Consider the following 26686-nt stretch of genomic DNA (forward strand, 5'->3'; position numbering starts at 1 on the left):
AGACCGAATGTTTTTTCTGACAAGTGCATGACAATATATAAGGGGGTGGGGGTAATAGGGGGAAGAGAAGAATGAAGGAACTTTGGATGGTGTAGAGGAAAAAGGGGTGGGGGGAATGGAAAAACAGTAGAATGAAACAGACAGTATTACCCTATATATATATATATATGTATGATTATAGGAATGGCATGAATACACATTGTGTACAACCATAGAAATGAAAAGTTGTACCCCATTTGTGTACAATGAATCAAAATGTGTATGTAAAATAAATTAATTAATTTAAAAAAGAAGTTAATCAACTGGCAGACTGTAGTGACCACAATGGTGCCAAAGCTTTGTAAAAATTGGTAAGGTGCCTAAGGCATCTCAAATAACCAAAATAATCAAGAATAATTTTTGTATAAGTGTCTTGTAATATCTGAAATTAAAATTTAACAGCGTTTTTTTCTTTTTTGCTGTTTTTTTTTTATTGTAAACAAATGGGATACATGTTGTTTCTCTGTCTGTACATGGCGTAAAGGCATACCATTTGTGTAATCATAAATTTACATAGGGTAATGTTGTTTGATTCATTCTGCCATTTTTTCCCTTCCCCCCTCCCCTCCCACCCCTCCCCTCCATCTATACAGTCCTTCCTTCCTCCATTCCTGCCCCCCTCCCTAAACCCAACTCCAACCCCAACACTAACCCTTCCCACCCCCCATTATGTGTCATCATCCACTTATTAGCGATATCATTCTTCCTTTGGTTTTTTGAGATTGACTTATCTCACTTAGCATGATATTCTCCAGTTTCATCCATTTGCCTGCAAATGCCATAATTTTATCATTCTTTATGGCTGAGTAATATTCCATTGTATATATATACCACATTTTCTTTATCCATTCATCAATTGAAGGACATCTAGGTTGGTTCCACAATCTGGCTATTGTGAACTGAGCAGCTATGAACATTGATGTGGCTAACAGCGTTTTTATTAGGTAAACCTGTCAACTCATTCCCCAGTCTGCTGTTTAGAGAAATCCTGCACAGGAGTGTTGCTCCTTCCTGCAAAGGAACCAAATTCCCTCCAAAACATAAGGGATCCAGATCAGGACAGCTGGGGCCAGCCAGTGCATTTTATAGCTCACATTCCCGTTTACCGTGAACATAAGAACTTGTCACCTCTCTTTTTTAAATTTTTTTTTTTTTGTCATAGAAGAACACAATATCTTTATTTATTTATTTTTATATGGTGCTGAGGATCGAACCCACAGCCTCACACATGCTAGGCAAGTGCTCTACCACTGAGCCCCAACTCCAGCCCACCTCTCCTTTTTGTTGGTATCTTCAAACTGTTCTGGGTTTTCTATTTCTTGGCCATACAAACTCCCAATTTTGTACTTTACTCCATCTTGGAAGCCCTTGCAATCCTGTTATGGCCACTACCCATCCTCTATTGTCACCAGGTAACATTCCTCACCTATTAAAAGATTTCGATATCTGCCTTAGAGTCTTTCTTCACCCTAACGTCTGTTAATCGTATGGTGGGATCCACCTGTCTCCCTAGCATCTCGTTCCTTTTTTGTTTGTTACTTGGGATTGACCATAAGTGCACTCTACCACTAAGCTCTACCTCTAATCCATTTTATTTTTAATTTTGAGAGAGGGTCTTGCTAAATGGACCACACTGGTCTCGAATTTGTGATCCTCCTGCCTCAGCCTCCTGAGTTGCTGGGATTAAGGGCGTGTGTCACTGCCCCCGGCTTGGACTCTCATTCTCTTGGACCATTCTTAACTCCATTATCCAGCACTATTGCATTCCTTGAATACTAACTGCCCTACTGACCTCTACCACCAGCCTTCTGTATCTGTCATTGTCTTCCCACTGTCCTTGTTCTTCAATTCCAGGGAGGCTTCTAGTTCCTTGACTCCTCAACTATCATCACTTCCTATCCTTCCTTTTTAAAAGTTGGACAATAAGCACATATATAAAACATTGTCAGGTCTTAATGGATAGATATCTCCATTTACAAGTCCTAAAAGCACCACATTCCAAGCAGAATTTATCATCCCTTTCCCCATGTGCTTCTCTTCTACTTTCCCTATCTCAACATCTATCACCATTGGTCAAAGCCCCAAACTAGAGACCATCCTTTATTCTTTCCCCTCATTCCTCACCATATATCTAGTCACCAAGTCCTAACATCTAAAGTCAGTTCATTTCCCAATGCTGCCACCTTAATTTAAACTGCCAAACTTATCTAGATGACCTTGATAGCCCCCTAACTAGCCTTTGGCCCCTCCACACTGCAACCCTCATGAGCATCCTATAATTCATATTATATGAGATTATAATTCTCCTTCAGCACATATTTAAACTCCCAGTAAAGGGATACAGAGCTCTTTGTGCTCTGGTTCCTGTTCCCTCTTCAGCTTCCTCCTTCCTCACTCTCCTTCCTGTACTCTAGGCTCCAGCCATATGAATTTCTTGCCCTTTCTTTACCTGATCCACCTACTCTCCCTGGCAGGCTTTTGTACACTCTGTACTTCTAGCTGGTTTCAAATGTCAATCTTATTTGATACCCTAGTTTGGATTAGGTGTTTGTCCTATGCATAAGCTAGCTTGCTTGTTCTCTCTCTCTCTTTCTCTCTCTCTTTCTTTCTCTCTCCCTCTCTCATCTATATCTCTCTATCTCTATCTCTATCTCTCGGTGCTGGAGATTGAACCCAGGTCTTCACACATTCTAGACAAGCACTCAATCATTGAGCTACATTCCCAGTCCTTTTTATTTTTTATTTTGAGACAGCATCTTACTAAGTTACACAGGCTGACCTTGAACTTGCAATTTTCCTGCCTCAGCCTCCTGAGTCATTGGGATTACAGGTATATGCCTCCATGCCCGACTCTATGTCCTTTCTTGGTGATATATGCTTACTACTGTACCATCACACTGAAGCGCAATTGCCTGTGCATGCATCTATCACAAGACCAAGGCTCTGTTCATTGTTGTATTTCTGATATCCAGACTGTGTGATACATATCAGATATAGAGTATTTTGCAGGGGGGTGGGTACAAATGGACCTTGCAAATGTTAGTCAAGTGCTCTACCACTGATTTACATCAGTCATGTATTTCTCTTTCCTTATCCTTTTTTTTTTATTTTTGGTACCAGAAATTGAACTCATAGGCACTTAACCACTGAACCACATCCCCAGTCCTTTTTAATATTTTATTTAGATGAATCAAAATGCAGTTTGTAAAAATTAAAATTAAAAATAAATAAAGAATATTCAGAGATTAAAAAAAAAAACATTGACAGTTCCCTCTAAAATAGAGTCTGCCTCAACAATCGAAAACATTTTTTAAAATTTTATTTAGAGATAGGATCTCCCTGAGTTGTTTAGGACCTCGCTAAGTTGCTGAGGCTGGCTTTGAACTCATGATCCTCCTGCCCCAGCCTCCCAAGCTTCCGGAATTACATGTGTGTGCCACCACACCTGGCTAACTCTACCTCTTGATGGGAGGGAATGTAAAATCACATTGAAGATGGGTGTGGGGCTGGGGTTGTAGCTCAGTGGTAGAACACTTGCCCAGCATATGTGGGACACTGGGTTCGATTCTCAGCACTGCATATAAAGAAATAAAAATAAATGTCCATCAACAACTAAAAAAAAAGAAAAAGAAAATGGTTGTGGATACAAAAAGAGTGAAAGACTGAGGCCATTTTAACAACCTGCATAGATACCCGTAAGCAGCAAAGAAACTGACTAAAATGTGTGAAGAGGCACAGGTGACTGAGAAGTATTTTCATTGGATGAGTTAATACACAAATGCTCTTAGTATTTATTTTGTACAAAAAGTTTACATGTGGAAGTATCATTTTTAGCTTCTTTCAAAGTAAATATTTGGGGGCTGGTGTTGGGGCTCAGTGGTAGAGTGCTCCCCTAGTATGGGTGATGCACTGGGTTTGATCCTCAGCACCACATAAAAATAAAATAAAGGTATTGTGTCCACCCACAACTAAAAAATATATTTAAAGAAAATGTTTGGAACTGGGTCGTGGGGACTGTTTGAGACAGAAGACATATTTCACTATGAATGAAAACTTTTTCCATGCATGTGTGAGGTGCTGGGGATTGAACTCCAGGGCCTTACACACACAGCGAACACTTTACCACTCAACTACATCCTCAACCTTGAGAAGGTTTTTGACAGTAAGCTTCCTAAGGACAAGCATGTGTCCCACATATTAGCACACACCTGTTGAGAGTAAGCACGAATGATAGTAAGCCTCTCTTTAGGGTTGTGAAGGAGATTGTGAAGGACCAGATGCCTTCACAATCTTACTGGCAGTGCTGCTACTTGTGGATGTGTAAGGTGAGTCCCACTCAAGGACATGCAGGGCAGGCAGGAGTGGGCTGAAATCTGGCCTGCCCTCTGTTCTCCAGGAAGCAGGACCTTCCCTGGCTTTAACTGCCTGGAAGCTCATGTTTTATTCAAACAAGAACATATTTTGTTTGCCAGGCAGCAAGCCCCCAGGGCTGCATCTGCTTGGAAGGGGTACCTTGTTTATGAGTCTCACAAAAGTTTGCTATGGGCTAGCAGGACCCTCGTTCTCAATCTAAGGGTGGTAGAGATCTGGTTACTAAGGAATATGAGGCAGCATTGAGTGTGCGCAGAAAGAAAATAAACCAAGGCCAGGCACAGTGGCACATGCCTGTAATTCTAGCAACTCTGGAAGCTGAGGCAGGAAGTGGTAAATTCAAGGCCAATCTCAGTAACTTAGTAAGGCCCTAAGCGACTTAGTGAGACCCTGTCTCAAACTAAAACATAAGGTCTTGGGGGTATAGCTCAATGATTAAGTGCCCCTGGGTTCAATCCCAGGTGCAAAAATATTATATAAACAAAAGAATATAAACTAAGCACAAACCTAGAGGCAGTTCTCATAAATGAATCAAAATAAATGGGAGAAATGTGAGTGAGGAAAAAAGTCAAAGACAGTGAAGTTAATAAATCTGAATGGAATTCAGAGGACAACTGAGAGCCCAGAATAGTGAAGCACAAAAAATACTGGTTTTCTATTCAGGAGGGTGAGGCAGGAGAATCACAAGTTTGAGGTCAGCCTTGGCAACTTAGCAAGATTTTGTCTCAAAAGTTTGAAAGGCCTGGGGTGTAGTTCAGTGGTAGAGCACTTGTCTAGCATTGCCTGGCCCTGGGTCTATCCTCAAGTACTAGAAAAAAGAACTGTTGCTTGTCTTATCATCAGTAAAAGTGAGTGAGACATTGTGTGCCTCTGAGAAGAGGCTGCAGAAAGCTTCCTGAGTTCTGAGACCCTCTGACTGAAAAAAAAATTGAACCTGACTCTAATCCAGCCACTGGTTTACAGGAAATATGAAAACTAGGAAATAAGTTAAATAGCACCACAAGGAAACAAAGAAACAAATTCAGAATGTGAAATATTCTATAACAGGAACGGCCCAGAGTCTTCTCAACTACTTGGTTTTAAAAAGAAAAAGGAGCTGGGTGAAGTGACCCAGGCCTATAGTTCCTGCTACTCAAGGGGCTGAGATGGACAACCTTAAAGCCCATTTTGAGACTAGCCTGGGAAACATAGCAAGACCCTGTCTCAAAAAAACAAACCAAAAGAAAGAGAAAGAAATATATAAACAAAGAAAGGAAAAAATAAAATGGACAGAAAGGAAGATCTGTCATGGATAAAAAGACACTTAAGAGACCTCTCAAGTGATGCCCTGTGTGAACTTATTTTTATCCAGATTCAAGTAAAGCGGTTGGAAAAAGATACTTTAGATGGAAAATTGATCATGGACTGGATATTACATGATAAAAGAAAGAAATGTTGCAAGGTGTGGTGGCACATACCTGTAATCCCTGCAACTCAGAAGGCTGAGGTAAAAGGATTCAAGTTTGAGACCAGTCTTAGTGAGATCCCAATAACTCAGTGAGACCCTGTCTCAAAATAAAAAATAAAGAGGGCTGGGGATTTAGCTCAGTGGTAAAGCACCCCTGGGTTCAATTCCCAGTACCAAAAAAAAAAAAAAAAAAAAAAGAAGAAAGAAATGTTAGTCATCTTGGGAGTAATGATGTTATTATGTTATTATTAGCTATATCAACAAAATCTGCTAGTGATACTGTGGTAAATGGAATAATGTGGTCCCCCAAACATGTCCACATTCTAATTCCTGGAACTTGTGCATATGTCCTCTTACAAGGCAAAGGGATTTGGCAGATGAGATTAAATTAAGAACCTTAAGCCAGGCACAGTGGCTCACACCTGTAATTCCAATAACCCACGAGGCTGAGGCAGGAGGATCCCAAGTTCTAGGACAGCCACAGTAACTTAGTGAGACCTTAAGCAATTCAGCAAGATCCTGTCCCAATAAAAAATATAAAAGGTCTGAGAATGTAGCTTAGTGTTAAAGTACCCCTGGGGGCTGGGGTTGTGGCTCAGTGGTAGAGCACTTGCCTAGCATGTGTGAGGTACTTGGTTCAATTTTCAGCACCACATATAAATAAATGAATAAAATAAAGGTCCATCAACAACTAAAAAAAATGTTAAAAATCACCCTGGGTTCAATTCCCAGTACCAAAATCAATCAATCAATCAATCAATAAAAATAAAAAATTAAGGACCTTAAATAATTTAAGGTCCTGACAGGGGAAGATCATACTGGTTTATCCTGATGGGCCTAATGTAAGCATAAGTGTCTTTTTTTTTTTTTTTCTTCTTTCATTTGTGGCACTGGGCATCAAACTCAGGGCCTCACACATGACAGGGAAGCATTCTACCACCAAGTTACATCCCCAGCCCCTTTTTAATTTTTATTTTCAGACAGGGTCTAAGTTGCCAAGGCTAGCCTCGAACTTGAGATCCTCTTGCCTCAGCCTCTCAAAAAGCTGGGATATCACACATGTCTTTATAAGAGGAACAGAAGATGTCTGAATCAGAAAAAGGTGACCAGACAATGGAATCAAAAGTGAGACCAGGCACTTTGAAGACAGTGCAAGGGGACCAGGAGAGCTAAGGAATTCAGGTAGCTTCTAGAATTAGAAAAGGCAAGGGAATGGATTCTCCTCCAGAGACTTCAGAAGGAACACAGCCTGCTGACACCTTAGTTTTAGGATCCTTCATCCCCCAGAACTATGATAAATGTGTGTTTTTTAAGTCACAGAGTTTGTGGTGATTTGTGACAATAGCAATAGGAAATTATCATAAGTATCTTAATGAGTCTTTTTGTTTAACTGAATTATTTTTAGCACAAATTCCCAAAAGTAGGATTACTGAGTCTAGCTTTTTTTCAATATATTGCTTTCCAAAGAATGTTCCATCATTAATTTTTTTTTTTTTGTACCAGTGATTGAACCCAGGGGTCCTTTATCACTGAACAACATCCCCAGCTCTTTTTTTTTTTTTTTTTTTTTTTTTTTTTTTGAGACAGGGTCTTGCTAGGTTGCTTAGGGCCTCACAACATTGTTGAGGCTGGCTTCCAACATGTGATCTTCCTGCCTCAGACTCCCGTGCTGCTGGGCTTACAGTGTGGGCCACCATTCCCAGCCCATCATTTAACTTTTTAAAAGACAATTTAGGAGGTTTAAAACATATCTTGCACAACGTGAAAGTACTTAATACTTTCAACTATACATGTAAGAATAGTTTACATGGAGCTGGGCGTGGCACACACCTGTAATCCCAGTGGCTCGGGAGCTGTGACAGAATGGCAAATTTAAAGCCAGCTTCAGCAATTTAGCGAGACCATGTCTATAAATAAAATATTAAAACATCATTACCCTACGTAAATGTATGATTACACAAGTGGTATACTGTTGCTCCATGTACAAACAGAAACAACATGTATCCCATTTGTTTACAATAAAAATAAATTTTAAAAAAATATTAAAAAGGACTGGGGATGTGTCTCAGTGGTTAAGCATCCCTGAATTCAATCCCTGTTACCAAAAAAATAATTATTTCAATTCGTGGCAAACTACACGTAACAAAATTCACCATGTTAAATATTGTTGTTTTTTTTTTGAGGGGGTACACCAGTGATTGAACTAAAGGGCACTTAACCACTGACCCACATCCCCAACCCTTTTTTGTATTTTATTTAGAGACAGGGTTTTGCTGAGTTGTTCAGGGCCTCCTAAATTGCTGAGGCTGGCTTTGAACTTGGAATCCTCCTGTTTCAGTCTCCTAAACAGCTGGGCTTAAAGGGTGTGCCACCAACCCCAACCAGGATAGTGGTGAACTTGGGATCCACTTGCTTCATGTTCCTGTTAGGGACATCATTACAAGTATGCACCACCTAGTCCACCTCAGAAGTCTTTTTTTTTTTTTTTTTTTTTTTTTTTTTTTTTTTTTGGCACTGGGAATTGAACCCAGGGACACTTGACCACTCAACTGAATCCCCAGATCTTTTTATTTTCTATTTTGAGATAAGTTCTTGCTAACTTACTTTGGGGCCTCATCAAATTGCTGACTCTGGTCTCTAACTTGTGATTCTTCTGCCTCCTTGTCTGCTGGGATAACAGGTGTGGACCACTGCACCTGACTGGAAGCCATCATTCTTAATGGTGAAGTATTAGAGGCATTCACATTTTAAAAAATGGTGGGCTGGATGGGATGGGTGGCACATGCCTATAATCCCAGTAACTCAGGAGGCTGAGGCAGGAGGATCTCAAGTTCAAGACTGGCCTCTGCACAATTGAGCAAGACTATCTCAAAAAATAGAAAGGACTGGGGATGTTGCTCAGTGGTTAAGAACTCCTGGGTTCCATCCCTGGTACTAAAAAGGGTGAGGGGAGAGAAAGAAAGAAAAGGAAAAGAAAAGGTTATATAAGCAATATTTGAAAAGAAATTTGAAAAATATACTTCTGAGTGGGAAGATTCCCAATTTTTATCTAATTAATCTGGAAATTCAGGGCAACCCAATCAAAATCCAAATAAGACTGGGTGAGACCTTTTCAAGTTCACTCTAAAGTTCATCAGAAAGAATAAAAGTACAGTATGGTGCATTTTTTCCTTTTTTTTTTTTTCTAGTACCAGGGATTGAAAGGGGTGCTTTGACATTGAGCTACATCCCTAGCCCTTTTTTATTTTGAGACAGGATCTCACTAAGTTGTTGAAGATCTAACTAAAATGCTAAAGCTGGACTCAATATTGTGATTCTTCTGTCTCAGCCTTCCAAATTCTGGGAATACAGGTGCGTGTCACTATACCCAGCACAAAATGAGTGAAATTTTGCAGAAAAAATTTTCCAACTGCATATGAAGATGTTTTATAAAGATGTTGCAGTTTGGGCTGGGGTTGTAGCTCAGTGGTAGAGCACTTGCCTAGCGTGTGTGAGGCACTGGGTTTGATTCTGGACACAGCATATAAATTAATAAGTAATAAATAGAGCCATCAACAACTAATAAAAAAGATGTTTCAATTTAAGTAATATTATATCGATTTAAGAAGAGACAGAGGCTGGAGTTGTGGCTCAGTGGTAGAGTGCTTGCCTAGCATGTGTGAGGCACTGGGTTTCATTCTCAGCATCACATATAAATAAGTGAATAAAATAAACATTTATCAACATCTAAAAAAATTTAAAAAAAGAGGAGAGACAGACAAATCAGTGGAACTAAATAGATTCTAGATCCAGATATAAGAAAATTCAGTAGAGTGAAGATGCTATTTTAAATCAGTTGAGTTATGATTTTTATTTTGGTACTGGGGATTGAACCCAGGGGTAAACCTCTATTCCCAGTCCCCCCCTTTTTTTAAAAAATACTTTTTTAACTGTAGATGGACACAATACCTTTGTATTATTTATTTATTTTTATGTGGTGCTAAGGATAAAACACAGTGCCTCACATATGTGAGGTGAGCCCTCTACCACTGAACCACAATCCCAGCCCCAGCCCCAGTCTTTTTAAAAAATTATTTATTTATTTATCTATTATACATTATTTTTGTACCAGCGATTGAATCCAGGGGCACTTAACCACACTGAGCCACATCCCAGCCCTACTTTGTATTTTATTTAGAGACAGGGTCTCACTGAGTTGCTTAGCACCTTGCTATTGCTGAGGCTGACTTTGACCTCTCCATCCTCCTGCCTCAGCCTCCTGAACTGCTGGGATTACAGGCGTGTGACACCCTGACGGGCTGGGTTATGATGGATTTTTAAGAGTGGCACCATGCCTATTGGCTTTTTCTTTTTTTCCTTCCTTCCTTCCTTTCTTTTTTGGTACCAGGGATTGAACCCAAGGATGCTTTACTACTGAGTCACATCCCCAGCCCTTTTATTTTTTAATTTTGAGACAGGGTCTCATCAATTTACTGAGGCTGGCTGACCTTGAACTTGTGATCTTCCTGAGTCACTGGGATTATAGGCACACAACACCCAGCTGCCTATTGATTGTTTAAAACTCCTGACCTTTCCAACACATACTATTTTAAATATACTAAAATATCTAAATTTTAAAATTAAAACTAGAATATAGCAAGAATGAAGACTAGGTAGACATTTTTATACTGTTGAGGATGTGGAATACTTTTTTTTTTTTTAATGGTACTGGGGATTGAACCCAGGGGACTTCACCATTAAGCCACATCCCCAGCACTTTCTATTTTTGTCTGGAAATGATTTTTTGGTATGTGTGGTGCTGGTGACTGAATCTAGGGACACTGTACCTCTGAACGTCCCCATTCCTTTTTATTTTGAGACAGGATCTCACTAAGTTGCTGAGGGTTTCACTAAATTGCCCAGGTTGAGCTTAAATTTGCGATACTCCTGGTTTGGCCTCCCAAACTACTGGGATTACAGGTGTGTACCTCTGACTGGTGCTGAACATCTGGAAGACTTTTGAAGCTTGACACAAAACTGAGAGCCTGAAAAGGAAGAGATTGAAGGAATCAACTGCAAAATATTTGCAGCTTCTTTAATTTGAAAGTCACCAAAAAGTTAAAAGTCTCACGGCAAGGTGGCAGAGGCCTGTAATTCCAGGGACTCATTGACTACGGAGGCTGAGGCAGGAGGATTCCAAGGTCAAAGCCAGCTTTAGCAATTTAGTGAGACCCTAAGGATTTAGGAGACCCTGTCTCAAAACAAAACAAAAAAATGGGCTGGGGATGGGATGTGTGCATTGGTTAAGTACCCCTGGGGTCAATTCCTTGTACCAAAAAAAAAAAAAAAAAAAAAAAAAAAAAGTTAACCATCATCATATAAAAAAGAGCTAAAGAGTCAACTTTCAGGGGTTAGGGTTGTGACTCAGTGGTAGAGCACTTGCCTAGCATGTGTGGGGCACTAAGTTCTATCCTCAGCACCACATATAGATAAATAAATTAATTAATTAATTAATTAATAAGATAAAGGTCCATCCACAACTGAAAAAAAAAATAAAAAGTTAACATTCATAAAAATATAAAGAATTCCTGTAAAACAATAAGAAATGACAATGCAGTAGAAAGTGAATAAGGGTAGTAAAATACAGGTTACAGAAAAACACAAATGAATAATAAAATCCTCATCTTTCTTAAAAACCAAAGAACTGCATATTATTAATGAGACATAACTCTTACTTCACTTATCAAATTGTTGAAAATTTTTATACAGGTGACCTTTGTTGGAAAGGATATGGGAAACACTCTACTACTGAGTCCTTTTTTTTTTTTTTTTTTTTTTTTTTTTAGAGTAGAAAGTAAGCTTTATTAAAGAAAAGTAAAAGCAGAAAGCAGACTTCTCCCGAGTGGAAGAAGGGGACCCAAAGGCAGAATCCCTACTACTGAGTCCTTAACCTTTTCTTGATGTATTTTTATGACCCTTTTTCTAAGTATGATTGTATATTTAGCTTGTAATAATACTGAATATGTCATTTTATTTTCTAATTTTTATACTTATTCATACATTGAGAAATTTCCAGGTCATAATATATTCATAAATGAATTGAAATAAAAAGGCAGAATATATACACAGTTAAAAATAAACAAAATTTAATGCATACAAAAAATAATTAGCACATTTTTACAAGTCACAACAAAATAGTGATAATGACTTTTTTGAAAAAGCATAAATACAAATTCCTGGAGGCAATGACTAATCATATATATTTTTTTAACATCTTATTTCCTTCTCGCAGTGCTTAGCAAACTGCCATGTATCTGTGGACACTTCATTCAGGAATAGTCAAGTGAGTTCTTGTTTCTATTAAAATAAATTCTTCAATAAATGGAAACTTATACTTAAACGTTCAACCTAATGGAAGTACTGATTATTTTTTTAAAGGATTTTTTTTTTTTTTTTTTTTTTTCAGTGCTGGGGATATGAACCCAGAGCCTTGTGCTTGAGAGGAAAGCACTCTACCAACTGAGTTATATCCTCAGCTCCTTAAAGGATTTTCAATGGTGAGAAATGTAGTGTCCTGTAGTGAATCACCTCAGTGCACTATTAGGATTTTTAAATTTCTGTTTATGATCCTAGATGCTATGATGCTGTATCAAAAATGCTTGTTTATAATTTGGTGCCCTATAAACAATCTCTGTCCCTTTCAGTTTATTGAGAGAACAGCCTGTACAGTCAGAGAATCAATCTAGGTTTAAGATTTCTGCCTTCTCAGCAGTTTCTTAGGAAGCAGTACCTTTGAATACACTTCATCTAGTCTTGGGAGACAGTTTTCAGGAGATATTTTGTTGATTTTTTTTTTTTTTTTTTTTTTTTTCTTTTTCCCTGTGGAGATCGAACCCAGGGCCTGGAATCTGCTAGGTAAGCACTCCACCACTGAGCCACACCCCACTCCACAGGAGAGGAAAAGAAGACCCAGGAGGTAGAGAGAGGTTACTCCTAATATCCGCAGGTCTATGACAGCCCTGTAGTCAGCGTGGCAGAGCCAGTTTTGCAGAACAGGGTGAGTTTTGTGAACAAGGAGGACCAAATCTATTATTTATCCATCCCCATTAGCTACTCATTTCTCATAAATTATCACCCTCTCTCTCCTCATTCTTATTCTCATGAGACTCCTGCACTTACTACCTCCACTTTCTCAATACCTTTGTACTTCAAATGCAGACTGGCTCCCAACACCCTTTTGAAACTGCTCTTGAAGGTCACTAATGACCTAACTGCTATATCCAATAGCTTTCCCTCAGCTCTAATCTTACTTGATGTTGCTGCAGAATTTAATATGCCTGACCACCTCTTTTATTTTTGAAACTCTTTTCACTTATATTTTATATTACCTTCTGATGCTCACTCAAGGTTGGATCAAAGAAACATTAGTAAATATGCCTAACATTCATTGAGTGTAAGGCACCTCTCACTTAATTCTCATTTGTATTAGGAAAATTTCATTCCTTTCTTGTAAGGGAGAAGACTGAGACTTAACGGAGTTGAAAAACAGAGCCCATGATCTGCTTTGATGCGTCCTACAAAGCTGGAAGGGATTTTGAGAGGTCAGCAAATTCAGAAGCCAGTTCTTTTACTTTTTATGGATGTATGTTTGGTACTGGGGATTGAACCCAGGGGTGCTTAATCGCTGAACCACATCCCCAGCCCTTTTTTAAATTTTGAGTCAGGGTCTTGCCAAGTTGCTTTAGGGTCTTGCTAAATTGCTGAGGCTGGCTTTGAACTTGTGATCCTCTTGCCTCAACCTCCCTCTTGCCTCAGCCTCCTGAGCCACTGGGATTATAAGTGTGCCACCGCTCCCAGCTTTAGATCACTTTGTGTAGTATTGCCTTTTTTTTTTAAATTTTATTCTTCAGCTAAAATAGCAGAAGAGATGATTTATTGTGCACACGTTACACTTGAACACAACTGATATCAACTAGTCCAAAATGCCACAGGTCCAGGGCAAAGGATCAACAAGGATTGTTTTGGTCATAAGCAAGGTGGGTCTCTTAGTGGTAGTCTTGGTGATCTGATGGTGATGGAAATTCTAGATCACTGAGAGACCAATCAGGACAGTAGCATGCTGTCCAACAATTTATACCAGCATCCCAGTCCTCCAGCATTCCCTATTTTTGTTCCTTTGACCTCCCTGGGTGCACAAGTTAGCCTGCTTGAATACTTGCTTTGTCTTTCTTCTTTTGTGCTTCAGCCTGCACATTCACTTTTTTCTCAACTTGGCTCTCATGGTGCAGAGGTTTCTAAGAAGATGATGCTAAGAAGAAGATTCTAATCCATGAACACAGGGTCTTTCCACTTTCAAATATTTAATTTCTTTCAGCAATGTTTAGTTTCCTGTGTACAAGTCTTTCACCTCCTTGGTTAAATTTATTCCTTAACATTTTATTCTTTCTGATGCTATTGTAAATAGAATCATTATTTTTTGCCCTACTTGGGATTAAATCCAGGGTCATATGCACTCTATCAATGAGCTACACACCAGCCTTCTTTTGTTTATTAACTTTTTGCAGTACTGGGGAATACAGGGGTGCTCTGGAAAACTCTAAGTACCCTCTTATAGTCCTTTTTGTTTTTGTGAAGTCAGTAGTAATGTCTATTTAATTTCTGATTTTAGTAATTATCGTCCTTTTTTGTTTGGTATTGGGGATTGAAACCAGAAGCACTTAAACACTAAGCTACACTTCCCAGCCCTTCTTGATTTTTTATTTTGAGACAGGCCTCACTAAATTGCTTAAGGCCTTGTTAAGTTGCTGAGGTCCATCTCAAACTTGCAATCCTTTTGCCTCAGCCTCCTGAGTCGCTCCAATTATAGGTGTTTGCCGCTGTGCCTAGCTTGAGTCTTCTTAGTCAATCTAGCTAAAGGTTTTTTGATTTTTTTGATTTAACTTTTGATTTTATTGATCTTCTGTATTGTTTTACTATTCTTTATTTTATCTGTGCTCTCATCTTTGTCTCCTTTTGCTAGCTTTGGACTTAGTTCACTCTTCCTTTCTAGTTTGTTGAGGTATGGAATTTGGTTATTGAGCGCTGGCTTTCTTTTTTTTTTCATGGTATTGGGGATAGGACCCAGAATCAAGGACCCAGAATCATTCTACTCCTGACCTGGACCTTTTCTTTTCCTTTTTAAATTTTTTGGCACCAGGAATTGAACCACTGAGCCACATCCCCAGCCGTTTTTGATATTTTATTTAGACTCAGGGTCTCACTGAGTTGCTTCGGGCCTTACTAAGTTGCTGAGGCTGGCTTTGAACTGGAGATTCTCCTGCCTTAGCCTCCCAAACTGCTGGAATTAGAGGCATGTGCCATCATGACTGGATTTTTTTTTTTTTTTAATCTAGGGTCTTGCTAAATTGCCCAGGCTGGCCTTGAATTTATAATCCTCCTGCCTCAGACTCCTGAGTTACTGGGATTGTAGGTATGTGTCATCATGCCTGGCTTCCCATAAGTTTTGGTATTTTAAAAAAATTCATCTTAATGTTTTTTCAAATTTCCCTGTGATTCCTTCTTTAGCCTACTGGTTATTTAAGCATGTATTATTTAATATCCACATACCTGTGAATATTCAGTTCTCCTGTTATTTTTATTTATTTATTTAGGTATGAGGGCAGGGATTGAACCCAGGGGTGCTTCATGACTGAGTTACATTCCCAGCCCCGCTGCCTTTTGGTTCTTTTTAGTTATCCATGACAGTATAATCCATTTTGATGTAATTATACAAACATGGAATATATCTTATTCTAATTAGGACCCCAGTCTTGTGGATGGAGATTTACTATGGTATATTCATATATGTACACAGGAAAGTTGTTAGATTCATTCCACTGTCTTTTCTTTCCTTTTACTATCTCTCCTCCCTTCCCTTCATTCTCCTTTAATTAATCCACTGAACTTCTATTCTTCTCCCCTTTTAAGAAAGTTTTTTATTTTGAAACAGGGTCTTGCTAAGCTGCTGAGACTGCCCTTGAACTTGTGATCCTCCTGCCCCAGACTCCCAAGTCACTGGGATTAGAGGTAGCACCACTACATCTGCCCTTCTTTTTAGTTTCATTCAATAAGATAGGAAAAGACATTTTGTATTATTTTAATCTTGTTAAAGTTATTAAGACCTTTTTTTTTTTTAACTTAAGTTCCTTTACTTGAGAGATGAACATGAAACTCATATAAGTCAAGTGACTTGTTGAAGGTCATTGAGTAAGAAAATTAGGATTAGAGTTGCGGCTGTAGCTAAATGGCAAAAAGCTTGCCTCACACATGTGAGGCACTGGGTTTGATCCTTAGCATGGCATAAAATTAAACAAATAAAGGCATTCTATCCATCTACAACTACCAAATTTTAATCAAAAAAAAAAAATTAGAAGCGGGGCACAGTATCACCTGTCTATAACCCCAATGGCTTGAGAAGCTGAGGCAGGAGGATCACAAGTTCAAAGCCAGCCTCAACAAAAAGTGAGGTGCTAAGCAACTCAGGGAGACTCTGTCTCTAAATAAAAAACAAAATAAGGGCTGAGGCTATAGCTCAGTTGGCAGAGAGCTTGCCTTGCATGTATAAGGCCCTGGGTTCAATCCCCAGCACCAAAGGAAAAATAGGGTTGGTGATGTGGCTCAGTGGTCAAATGCCTCTGAGTTCAATTCCCTATACCCCCTCCCTAAATAAGTAAATTTTTGAAGAAAGAAAATTAGAATAAGAACCCAGGTCTTTTGACTCTTGGGTTTTTATTTTTAAATGTTTTTTGTACTGGGGATTTTTATTTTATTTTAGTTTTTTAGAGTGGTCAGGAGTGCTCTACCACTGGGCTACATCTCAGTCCTTTCATTTTTTTAAGATAAGGTCTTGCTATATTGCACAGGCTGACCTCAAACTTGAGATCCTCCTGCCTCAGTCTCCCAAGTAGCTGGGATTATAGGCATGTGCCACTTTGCCTCCTTGACTCTTAGTCTTTTACCACTGAAATTTGATAAATTATGGTAAGAATGCAATAGGAAGCCAGTCAGTCTCCTTGTCTGACTTTTCTGTTTTTTTTTTAAATATATTTTTTTAGATGTTGATAGACATTTATTTTATTCATTTATTTATATGTAGTGCTGAGAATAACCCAGTGCCTCACATGTGCTAGGCAAGTGCTCTACCACTGAGCCACAACCCCAGCCCTGGCTTTCCTGTTTTTACCTTCCTCTTAAAATAGGTATTTCCCAGGGGTGTTTAACCCTGGAGCCACATCCCCAGCCCATTTTATAGGTAGAGAGAGGGTTTTGCCAAGTTGCTTAGAGCCTTGCTAAATTGCCGAGGTTGTCTTTGAAGTCACAATCCTTCTGCCTCAGCCTCCTTAACTGCTGGAATAACAGACATGCACCACTGTACCTGGGTCATTTGGTCTTTTTTATCTCCACTACTTAATAGCCACTTCCATGGCAGCCTCTTTTTTTGGTGGGGACAAGGTCTCACTATGTTGCCTAGGTTAGTCTGGAATTCCTGGGCTCAAGGAATTCTATCTAAGCCTCCCAAGCAATTGGGACACCAGGTGCCTCACTGCACCAGGCTAGTCTCCCTTGTTTGGAATGCCAGTCTCCTTTTCCAATTCCATGCTAGTTATTTCTACCAGGGTAATCCTTGGGAACTTCAGGAAAAACATGTGCAAAAAGAGACTCAGGTTTTGCATCCCATCAGCAACTCTTCCTAGCATTCCTGCTTTTTGTTAATGACTCAGAGGGGGAAGATGGAAAGTCATTTTTTGTAATTCCCCCTCACAAGATCTCCATATTTCTTCAACTTCAACCTTTTGTGTCTTTTCTCTGTTGTGCTAGTCCTATTTGTCCTTTTCTTTGTATTCACACTGTTACCATACTTTACCCCCCTTTTTACTCATTGCTAGGTAATATAATACTTATCAATCTTTTTTTTTTTTTTTTTTTTTTTGTACCTGGGATTAAACCCAGGGGCACCTAAATACTGAAATATTGAGCCACATCCCAAGTCCTTTTTTATTTTAAGACAGGGTCTCACTAAACTGCTGAGGGTAGCCTTGAACTTTGGAACCTCCTGCCTCTGCCTTCTAAGTCACTGGGATTACAGGTGTGCACTGCCACACCTAGCACTTATTAGTCTTTCTAAAGTAGATGGTGTCATCCTTCATGCAACATCAAAAAAATAGCCCCCTAGGCTGGGGGTGTAACTCATTGGCAGAGCAAGCATGATCCATGCCCTGGGTTTGGCACCAAAACAAAATAACTCCCTTGTACTCACACAGCAGAAGACAAGCCTCTTAGCTTGTCATCCAATGCCTTCTTCCCTAGGCCTCCCTCCCACCCCTTTTAAATTAAAAACAGGGTCTCACTAAGTTGCCCAGGTTGACTCTTGAATTTGCAATCCTCCTGCCTCAGCCTCCCTAGTTACTGGGACTATTGAAGTGTGCCACTATTCCTGGCCATCCAATGCATTTTTTTTTTTTTTTTTGGTGGGGTGGAGGGCATACCAGGGAGTGAACTTGGGCACTTAACCAATGGGCCACATCCCCAGCCCTATTTTGTATTTGTTTATTTATTTATTTTTAAAATAAGTCTACACAACTACTGTCAACTTTTTTTTTTTTTTTTTAAGAGTAGTAAGTAGGGGCTGGGGAGATAGCTCAGTCCGGTAGAGTGCTTGCCTTGCAAGGCCAAGGCCCTGGGTTCGATCCCCAGCACCAAAAAAAAAAAAAAAAAAAAAAGAATAGTAAGTATACCTTTATTTTATTTTTATTTATTTATTTATTTTTTTGCACGGTACTGGGGATCGAACTCAGGGCCTTGTGCTTGTGAGGCAAGCACTCTACCAGCTGAGCTATCCCCCCAGCCTTTATTTTATTTTTATGTGGTGCTGAGGATCGAACCCAGGGTCTTGGGCATGATGCGCGATCGCTCTACCACTGAGTCACAACCCCAGCCCTGTATTTTTATTTAAAGACAGGGTCTCACTGAGTTGCTTAGCGCCTCGCTGTTGCTGAGGCTGGCTCTCGTGATCCTCCTGCCTCAGCCTCCTGAGCCGCTGGGATTACTGGCGTGCACCACTGAGCTCAGCCATCCAGTGCTTTTCATAATTTGCTTCCAACCTTTTAATTCCACATCTGTGCCAGTCGCCACCCCTACTCCCAAGTTTAGCAACAAAAAGTACAAGGTGCTGGGAATCCATGGGGAAACAAAACAGACAAGGTCATTAACTTATGAAGCAATTCCTTTTTAGGGTTGTTCCTGCTTCCTGAATCTCAACTTGATCTTGGTCCAACTCTTCTGCTCCGTTTACTCTAGACCAGGCACTACTCTAGACCAGGCACTTTTAAGAAAGTCCCTGCTACTATCCATGACGATTCTAAAGTGCTGGGTATCCAACTTAGGGCCTCATGACTACTGGGTAAGTACCACTTAGCTATACCCCCATCCACAGGCCCACTTTTTTACCCCAGGGTTAAATGGGTCCAAAATGTCCCAGGAATTGGTCTTGCTAGAGAAAAACGGGGCAAAAAAGAGCAGAGCAAATTGATTTCAGTGAGAAAGGCCTGCCATTACAAAAACCATTATAGCCTCTCTCTCTTCCCGCAGGCCAGGCCTCTGCCCTCAATCGTGGTCCAGGCGCTTTCGTTCCTTCTCTTCAGGCGCAGCCTAGGTCCACCTAGTCTCCAGTCTTCCTCGTTCCCTCGGGAGCGTCCTCCCTTACCGAAGTTGCAGTTCCCGCCTCGGTGCTCGAGAGCCCGCTGAGCTCACGGAGGAGGGACTTTTCGCTGATTCCAACCTCTTCTGGCGCGGAGCTCCAGGACCCGCCCCCCGCGCCAGTTGCCAGGGAGCGGTTGCCATAGAGCTGAGCAGTTGTCCGCGTGCGCAGGCGGAAGTCCCGGATTGAGGCGCCGCCATTTTTGCTGCCCGGACGCGGAGCGAGAGGCTGAGAGAGTCGGAGACGCTATCCGCTTCCATCCGTTGCGCAGACCCTTCCGGAGCCGCTGCCACTATGGATGATCGGGAGGATCTGGTGTATCAGGCGAAGCTGGCCGAGCAGGCTGAGCGATACGACGGTGAGTTGGGGGGGCAATGGGAAGCTGGAATTCTCGGACCCTCTGCCGCCGCCCACAGAGGCCGGGAACAGGAGACAAAATGGCGGCATCGTCTCCGAGCTTGGCCTGAGGACTTGGATTCGGGAAGTAGGAAATGGCCTGTGCGCTCCCGGAGCGATGGGAGGCTCCAGGCCTAGGGACTTGACCCTTTCTGTGTCCTTAACTGCAGACACTCTTGAACCGGGAGGCCGAGGTGATAGGGTGGAGGTGTTGGTTGTAAAATGGCGGCTGGGGGGGAGGGCGAGTCCCCGGGCGGGGGAGGGGGAGGAGATGGCGGGTGCTGTCTCCGGGCGAGCCATCCCCAAGGGAGCTTCTGGGACAGCTTTGCGATATGATGAACAATTGGGTGGGATGAAAGGGGAAGAAACAACCACCACATGGGAGAGAGCGGAGACTGGAAGCTGGAGCGCGGGCGCCTTTCAGGGAAATATGGCGGGTGGGGGCGGTGGCTTTTCCCCGGAGGCCCAGTGTGGGGCGGCGGCTGTGGAGTCTCACAAAGGAGAATCCTTCCGAGCGGAGGGCTTCTTTGGGCTTATTGCGGTGGGTAATCTTGTGGGAGAGTGGGAAACACTGCAGATCATCATTGGGTGGAGGCAAGCCGAGATAGTGCGATCAGATTTCTTCCTGTAGCCCGGCACACCTTCCAGTGTGGGTTTTGGGGGGCGTCCCGAAAAACCACTAGTGCACCCTTTCCTCGGACTAAATAGGAGAAGTCGAAGTTCCTGTAATATTTTTCAGTCTTGATAAGCACAGGGTTCTGATGGATAGAACAGGAGACAAGGAGAACCATGACTAGCCTTTGTAACGCCCGTGCCTCAGTCTACCCATTTATAAAAATGTTGACTTAACTGTTTGTACCCACCAGTATGACATATAGAAAGATCTATTGAGAATAATGTTATTTCAAATCATGTTCCGTAACTGTATTTTGGTTGACTCCCCAGGCTTGGAATGCGTTTCCCACTTCATGTTGGGATCTTAACGTATTCCAGGCACCCAGCTGAGGTTTGGGGTTTTGGGATTATGAACGTAGACGGTCTTGCTGTTTTCCTGTTTTCATTTTAAGTACATGATTTTACCCACAAATTTCTTTGTTCATTGGTGCTAGGAATCAAACCCAGCATTTTCTACCTCTGAGTTACACTCCCGACCCTTATTCATTTTATTTTTTTGTCTTTTTTTAGAACTTTATTGAGATATGCATTGTGTCTGTCAACTCTGTTACAGCAGTTTTATTTTTCAAGCCTCTCATGGTCCTAGATACTTGAGTTATCCCCACATATGTTAAACTAGCACTAAAAAGGCAAAAGAATCACATATGTGGTTCCTAATTTTAATGCTTTTGGGAAGAGGACTGGGATGAGACATGGTGGGAATCAAGAACCGTTGATTCTTAGGTTTTTCTAAATGTTTAAGTCACTTAACACTTTTCAAAATGTTATGTAGTGCCTTTCTCTTGGCCAGTTTGGTCATATGAATAGTTTCAGGGCCATTCCGGGTGTATCATCAGAAATTAGCATTCAGAGATTTGAAAAGGAGGATAAAAAGTCTCCAAAACTCAAATTAAAAAAAAAATAATGTTACTGTGTTTTTTTATACTTTATTTTTATGTGGCACTGAGGATCGAACCCAGTGCCTCACACATGCTAGGTGAGCGCTCTGCCACTGAACCACAACCCCAGCCCCTCCAAAACTCAAATTTAGTAAAGTTACCTGAACTAAAATTGTGTTGTAAATTTTTAAATTGCTGTTTATATTGAACAAGGTTGCTGTTGGCAGGGGGAGGGGAATAAGATGGGGAAGTACAGCTCAAGGTCAGCTTTGTCTTTATTTCAGTTTGTTTAAAAATCAAACAAGTGTAGGTGTACTTGTGTGGAAGACCCTACTCCCAATATAAGTTACCCTAGTAATCTTGTGCCCTTGGGAGGAAACTTGAAGTTATATTTGCACTTTCTTATTTTGGGGGATTTAGACTGAGTAAACTTGCCATGATAACTAAAAGGGAGGTAAGGGGAAGTGGCCCCCCCTCACCGTTTGTTTTTTAAACTCTCTTTAAAAACTGATTTGGAAGCCCATGATAGTAGCTTCCAAATAAATGATAGATTTAGTCATCTTGTTTGTGATTTGAGTGCTGAATATTTATGACCAAAGCTCTTCATAGGATTCTACTCTTTAGATAAAGCCATATATTTGTTGTGTCCCCATCAGGGTTTAAACAGGGAAGAAAATAGGATCTACAGGGTTTACAAGGCACTCCTGTGACTTGGAGCATATGGAAGGGATTCAGTGAAAAAGTAGAAGAGGTGGTCACTGGAAATCGACCTCTGTCCACCACTTTATTGAGTGTAATAATTTGTGGTGACAAAATAATACTAATACTAGCCACTAAAGAACTAATCAGGTGTGGGGAGTGAGTGCATTGCAGTGATTTCGATTTTGGGTACTTGGGTATAAATGTTGGCTTTCTATTAGCCCCTTCTCTTTGTTACTGCCCTAGGCTCATCTTTTTTTATTTTGCAGCTTCAGTAGAACCTAGTGCCTAAACTTTATTTTCATTTAACACTATCCTGGAGAATTGGAATTAATATATATAGATTAACTGATGATACTGCAGAAAGAACTAAGCTGTGTTCAGGAATGAACTGATTTGGGATTGCATATAGGTAATATTGAAGTTTGGGGATAGGGCTTTGATTAAATCTAACATCCCTTCCCTTATAAGTCAGTAGTCTAATAAATGGTTTTTAAATCATTTGTAGCCACGTTAAGCAAGTCTGTCATCTCTCCAGAAACCAATCTTACCTTCCCATATATATGAAACATACTATTATAGGAAAGTAAGGACAATAGAGGGGGAAAATTAATACTTTCTTCATTTTGGGGGGTGTAGTAAAGATGTTCGTTCACATATACTACATTTGGGCTTCTGTGGCAGTTGTTCTTGTCCTTTCCTAATCTTTATCTGTTAAAGATTGATTACATGGTTGATGGAGGTTTTGATAGTCAATTTTGGCTCATTGAATATATCAATACCAGAATGAATCTGTTCTGAGAAACTTGAGTTAAAAGAACCCAAAACCTTTACAGCTTATTCTGCTAGTGGGTGAAAGATGGGAGCATGTTTAAAATGAACTCCCTAATATGTGTCTTGTTAGGGGGGGATATAGTGTTAACTTTATTAATGAATTTAAAAGTCTTCAGATTACCAATCCTTTGAATATAGGCCAGTAATAATTTTTTCACTGCTCTTTCAGTTTATGAACTATATTGAATACATTTTATTTTCCCCCTGCCTAATGCATAAGAATAATTGATAACAATTTTAAGAATCCCTTCTATAGGTGTTTTTAGACTGTGTTTAAGGGCTGCTTTTTGGTATACTTTAGATTTTTGTGGAGTATTGTGCATATTTCATTTTATCTGGTTTACCCAATTTGGGGTTATGAAAGCATTAATCATTGCAATTTAAGGGTAATGAGTACATTTAAAATACTCTAATTACTCTTACCTTTCTATAAAAAGGTCTGAATTTGAACTCTGGTACAGGAAGAACATTTATGACGTATTTAAGCTGAGCAAATTTTGAAATCAGTTAAGTGCAAGCAAACATAGAAAATCCATACAATTAGACTTTTCATAATTGTTTTATAGCTTGGTCAAAGGAACAGCATTATTTATTTATTTGCACAGTCGTAGGAATTGAACCCAGGGCCTTGCACACTGTAGGCAAGCATTCTGCCACTGAGCTACATACATCCCCCAGCTTTACGAAGTATTATTAAAGTTTCTTGTCTTTAATCTGATACTCGATAAGTGAAACTTCAGTCCAGTCAATTAATGTATCTAATTTTACATGTTTGTTTTAATACTTTCAGAAGATGATCTGAAGTATGATTTTGTAAAAGAGTATAAGGCTAACTTTGCAGGGAAGAAGTTTAAGTTCTTGTGTATAAACAATGATGACAGGAAAAAGGTAAAGGCTAAATTTTAGAACTTTATGTATGTGTATTTATTAAATATAACTTTATTTTAGTTTTGTACTAGGGATTTAACCCAAGAATGCCACTGAACTATATCCCCAACCCTTTTAAATTTTTTTTTATTTTTTTGAGTCAGGGTCTTACCACCTTGCTAAGGCTGTCCTTGAACTTGAGACCTTCCTGCTTCAGCCTCCTGAGTCACTGAAATTAACAGGCAAGAGCCACTGTGCCTAGAAATATCACATTTATATAGAACATCATAACTCACAATACTTTTTCATGGAAGTTTTTACTTAATTCATGTAACAGTATTTGAACTAAGGTAGAGTTGTTAACTTTTGTTTTGTGGTTCAGAAAATTGAATTTGAAACCATATCCAGATTTTTCTGATTGGTAGTCAACTATTAAATGGTGAAGTCAGAATTTGCTGGCCTTCAGACCAGTGCTCTTTCTCTTTACCCACTGATAAAAGTTCTGTTAGTAACCAAGTAAGATGGTGCCTTTTGGGAGAGAAATGGGGTTGTTCATTTTAGTGATTACTTCAAACAGTGTCTTGGTATTTGACTTGTCTAGTATCCACTGTAAGTATAGATAAAATGGTGACACTTTTCTAAAGAAAGCATGCTTTCTTTGAGAACATAAAATTCCATCCTGAGGAACAGTGAATGAAGTTAGAATGAGTGTGTGTTCATGTACAGTTTTCTTAACTACCTTTCTTAAAAACCATGGTTTATCATAGTGTTTATACTGGAATATGACTGATGCCATGAGTTTCTCTGAAGTACTTTTAAAATATTTCCCCCTTCACTTTTGTATTAACAAATACTCGTATAAGATGTCAGAACTTTTAGGAGGGGATGATATTGGCATATACATTATTCATAAATGTTGTTGCAAGTTGTGTAGAGAATTGTAAAACAATCCATTAAGGAGCATTGAGGAACAACTACAAAAAATGTTTTTTGGGGAGGTGGTGGTTACTAGGAAATGACCTCAGTGAAACTTGTGTGACTGAGCTACATCATCAGTTCTTTTCTTTTTTTTTCTTTTTCTTTTACATTTTTAAGACCGGGTCTTGCTAAGTTGCTTTGGTTGACCTCAAACTTGGGACCCTCCCGCCTCAGCCTACCAAGTAGTCTGGTGTGTGCCTGTCAAAAATCATTCTTAAAGCACCCCTGGGTTTAAATTCTCAGTAAACCCCCCCACCCCCCAATAGTGTTTTTGAAATGGGCATTTAGCACTTGGGTGCAGTTAAATACTAGTCGACATAACATTGTGGTTTGATGTCATTAACCAAATGTCCATGTTTAATCACACCACTAGGAACAGTTTCAGAAGCTCATCTAAATTTACTAAATAGTACCAACTAATAATAAGAGGATTAATTAATTTACCTTCCAAATCAGAACACCTTGAAAAGAGGTGGTACTAATTCATAATTGTTATCGAATAGCTGGCATAAAAACTGGGATCATCCTGGGCCACAAACTTGCCCACCCTAAGTCATCTTAATATTAAGCCGTTCATTTTCTTTCACTAGTTTTCTCATCAGACAAATTTCCTAAACTTTGTTCATCTTTCCAGCATAAAGATATCTTAACTCTACATCCCCAGAAGTTTGGTTTTCTTCTTTTTCAAATGAGATCAGGGCTGGGGATGTAGCTCAGTTGGTAGAGTGCTTGCCTTGCAAGCACAAGGCCATGGGTTCAATCCCCAGCACCACAAAAAAAAAAAAGAATCAAATGAGATCAGCGTTTAGCACAACCCATGATAAAGGAAAAGTGAAGGGTTTCTTCCTCTTAGTCCCCTTACCCATCAGAAGGAGAATGGAAAAGTCAAAAGATATGGTAGTGGCTGAAAATAGAACTTACTGGCTGGCATACAACCAGTCAGTCTGATGATGTCAAAGACAAGTTGGCTGGTTTTTTTGTCTACCTTGAGGTTGTTTGTATTTAAAAATGTAATAAATCCAGATGTTAGCAAAAACATGCTAAGATCAGAACTTTTTATCCTGGGTTTTTTGTTTTGTTTTGTTTGTTTTTGTACTGAGTATTGAATCTAGGGGTGCAGAACCACTGAATCACATCCCCAACCCTTTTTGTTTTGAGACTCTTCTGTCTAGAACAGTGAATCCTATACAGTCCAGTCCAGAAAACATACCTTTTTATCTTTTTTCTCTTTTGTAGTGCTGGGGTTTGAACCCAAGACCTCTACATGCTAGGCAAGCACTCTTATCACCAGGCTTTATTTCCCAGCCCCTGGTTTATGGTTTTTGAAATTTAATCTTGAATTTACTGCTCTTCAAATGATCTCACAGAAACAGAGCAAATCTATCTTTGAAAGACTTGTTTTATAGTCAAATCAGGATTTTATATAAAGCTGTATGAAATGGGTTTAATTCTTCATTTACATATGAAATTTGGAGGAGACATTACATTATGAAAGTTATGCCTTTCATATTTTGGCAGATATGGGAAAGTAACAGCGTAAATCCTGAAACTAGGTTCCTCATCTGTAGAATAGGGATTAATGTCTGCTCTATTAACATACAGGTCTGTTAGAAAATAGTGAAATTGCAAAATATAATACTTGTTGTATTTTTTTTTTTTTTTTTTTTGCGGTGCTGGGGATTGAACCCAGGGCAAGGCAGGCACTCTGCCAACTGAGCTATCTCCCCAGCCCTTATCGTATTTTATGAAACATTTTTATCCATTGCAAAAAGAGTCAGGAATTGTTTT

At 39.8% G+C, this 26686-nt stretch overlaps 1 protein-coding gene across 2 annotated transcripts in view; it reads left to right on the forward strand.

Moving 5' to 3' along the window:
• The first annotated feature begins 19752 nt into the window (after positions 1 to 19752).
• Positions 19753 to 26686, forward strand: part of Ywhae (tyrosine 3-monooxygenase/tryptophan 5-monooxygenase activation protein epsilon) — a 34189-nt gene continuing 27255 nt past the window's right edge. For both annotated transcript variants that reach the window (XM_047545837.1, XM_047545836.1), the window contains exon 1: positions 19753 to 19929. In XM_047545837.1, coding sequence (XP_047401793.1) covers positions 19866 to 19929 — 64 coding nt within the window. In that variant the 5' untranslated portion in view covers positions 19753 to 19865. The remainder of the gene's footprint in view (positions 19930 to 26686) is intronic.

Source organism: Sciurus carolinensis, chromosome 3 (genome assembly GCF_902686445.1).
Source record: "Sciurus carolinensis chromosome 3, mSciCar1.2, whole genome shotgun sequence".
NCBI classification, from domain to species: domain Eukaryota; kingdom Metazoa; phylum Chordata; class Mammalia; order Rodentia; family Sciuridae; genus Sciurus; species Sciurus carolinensis.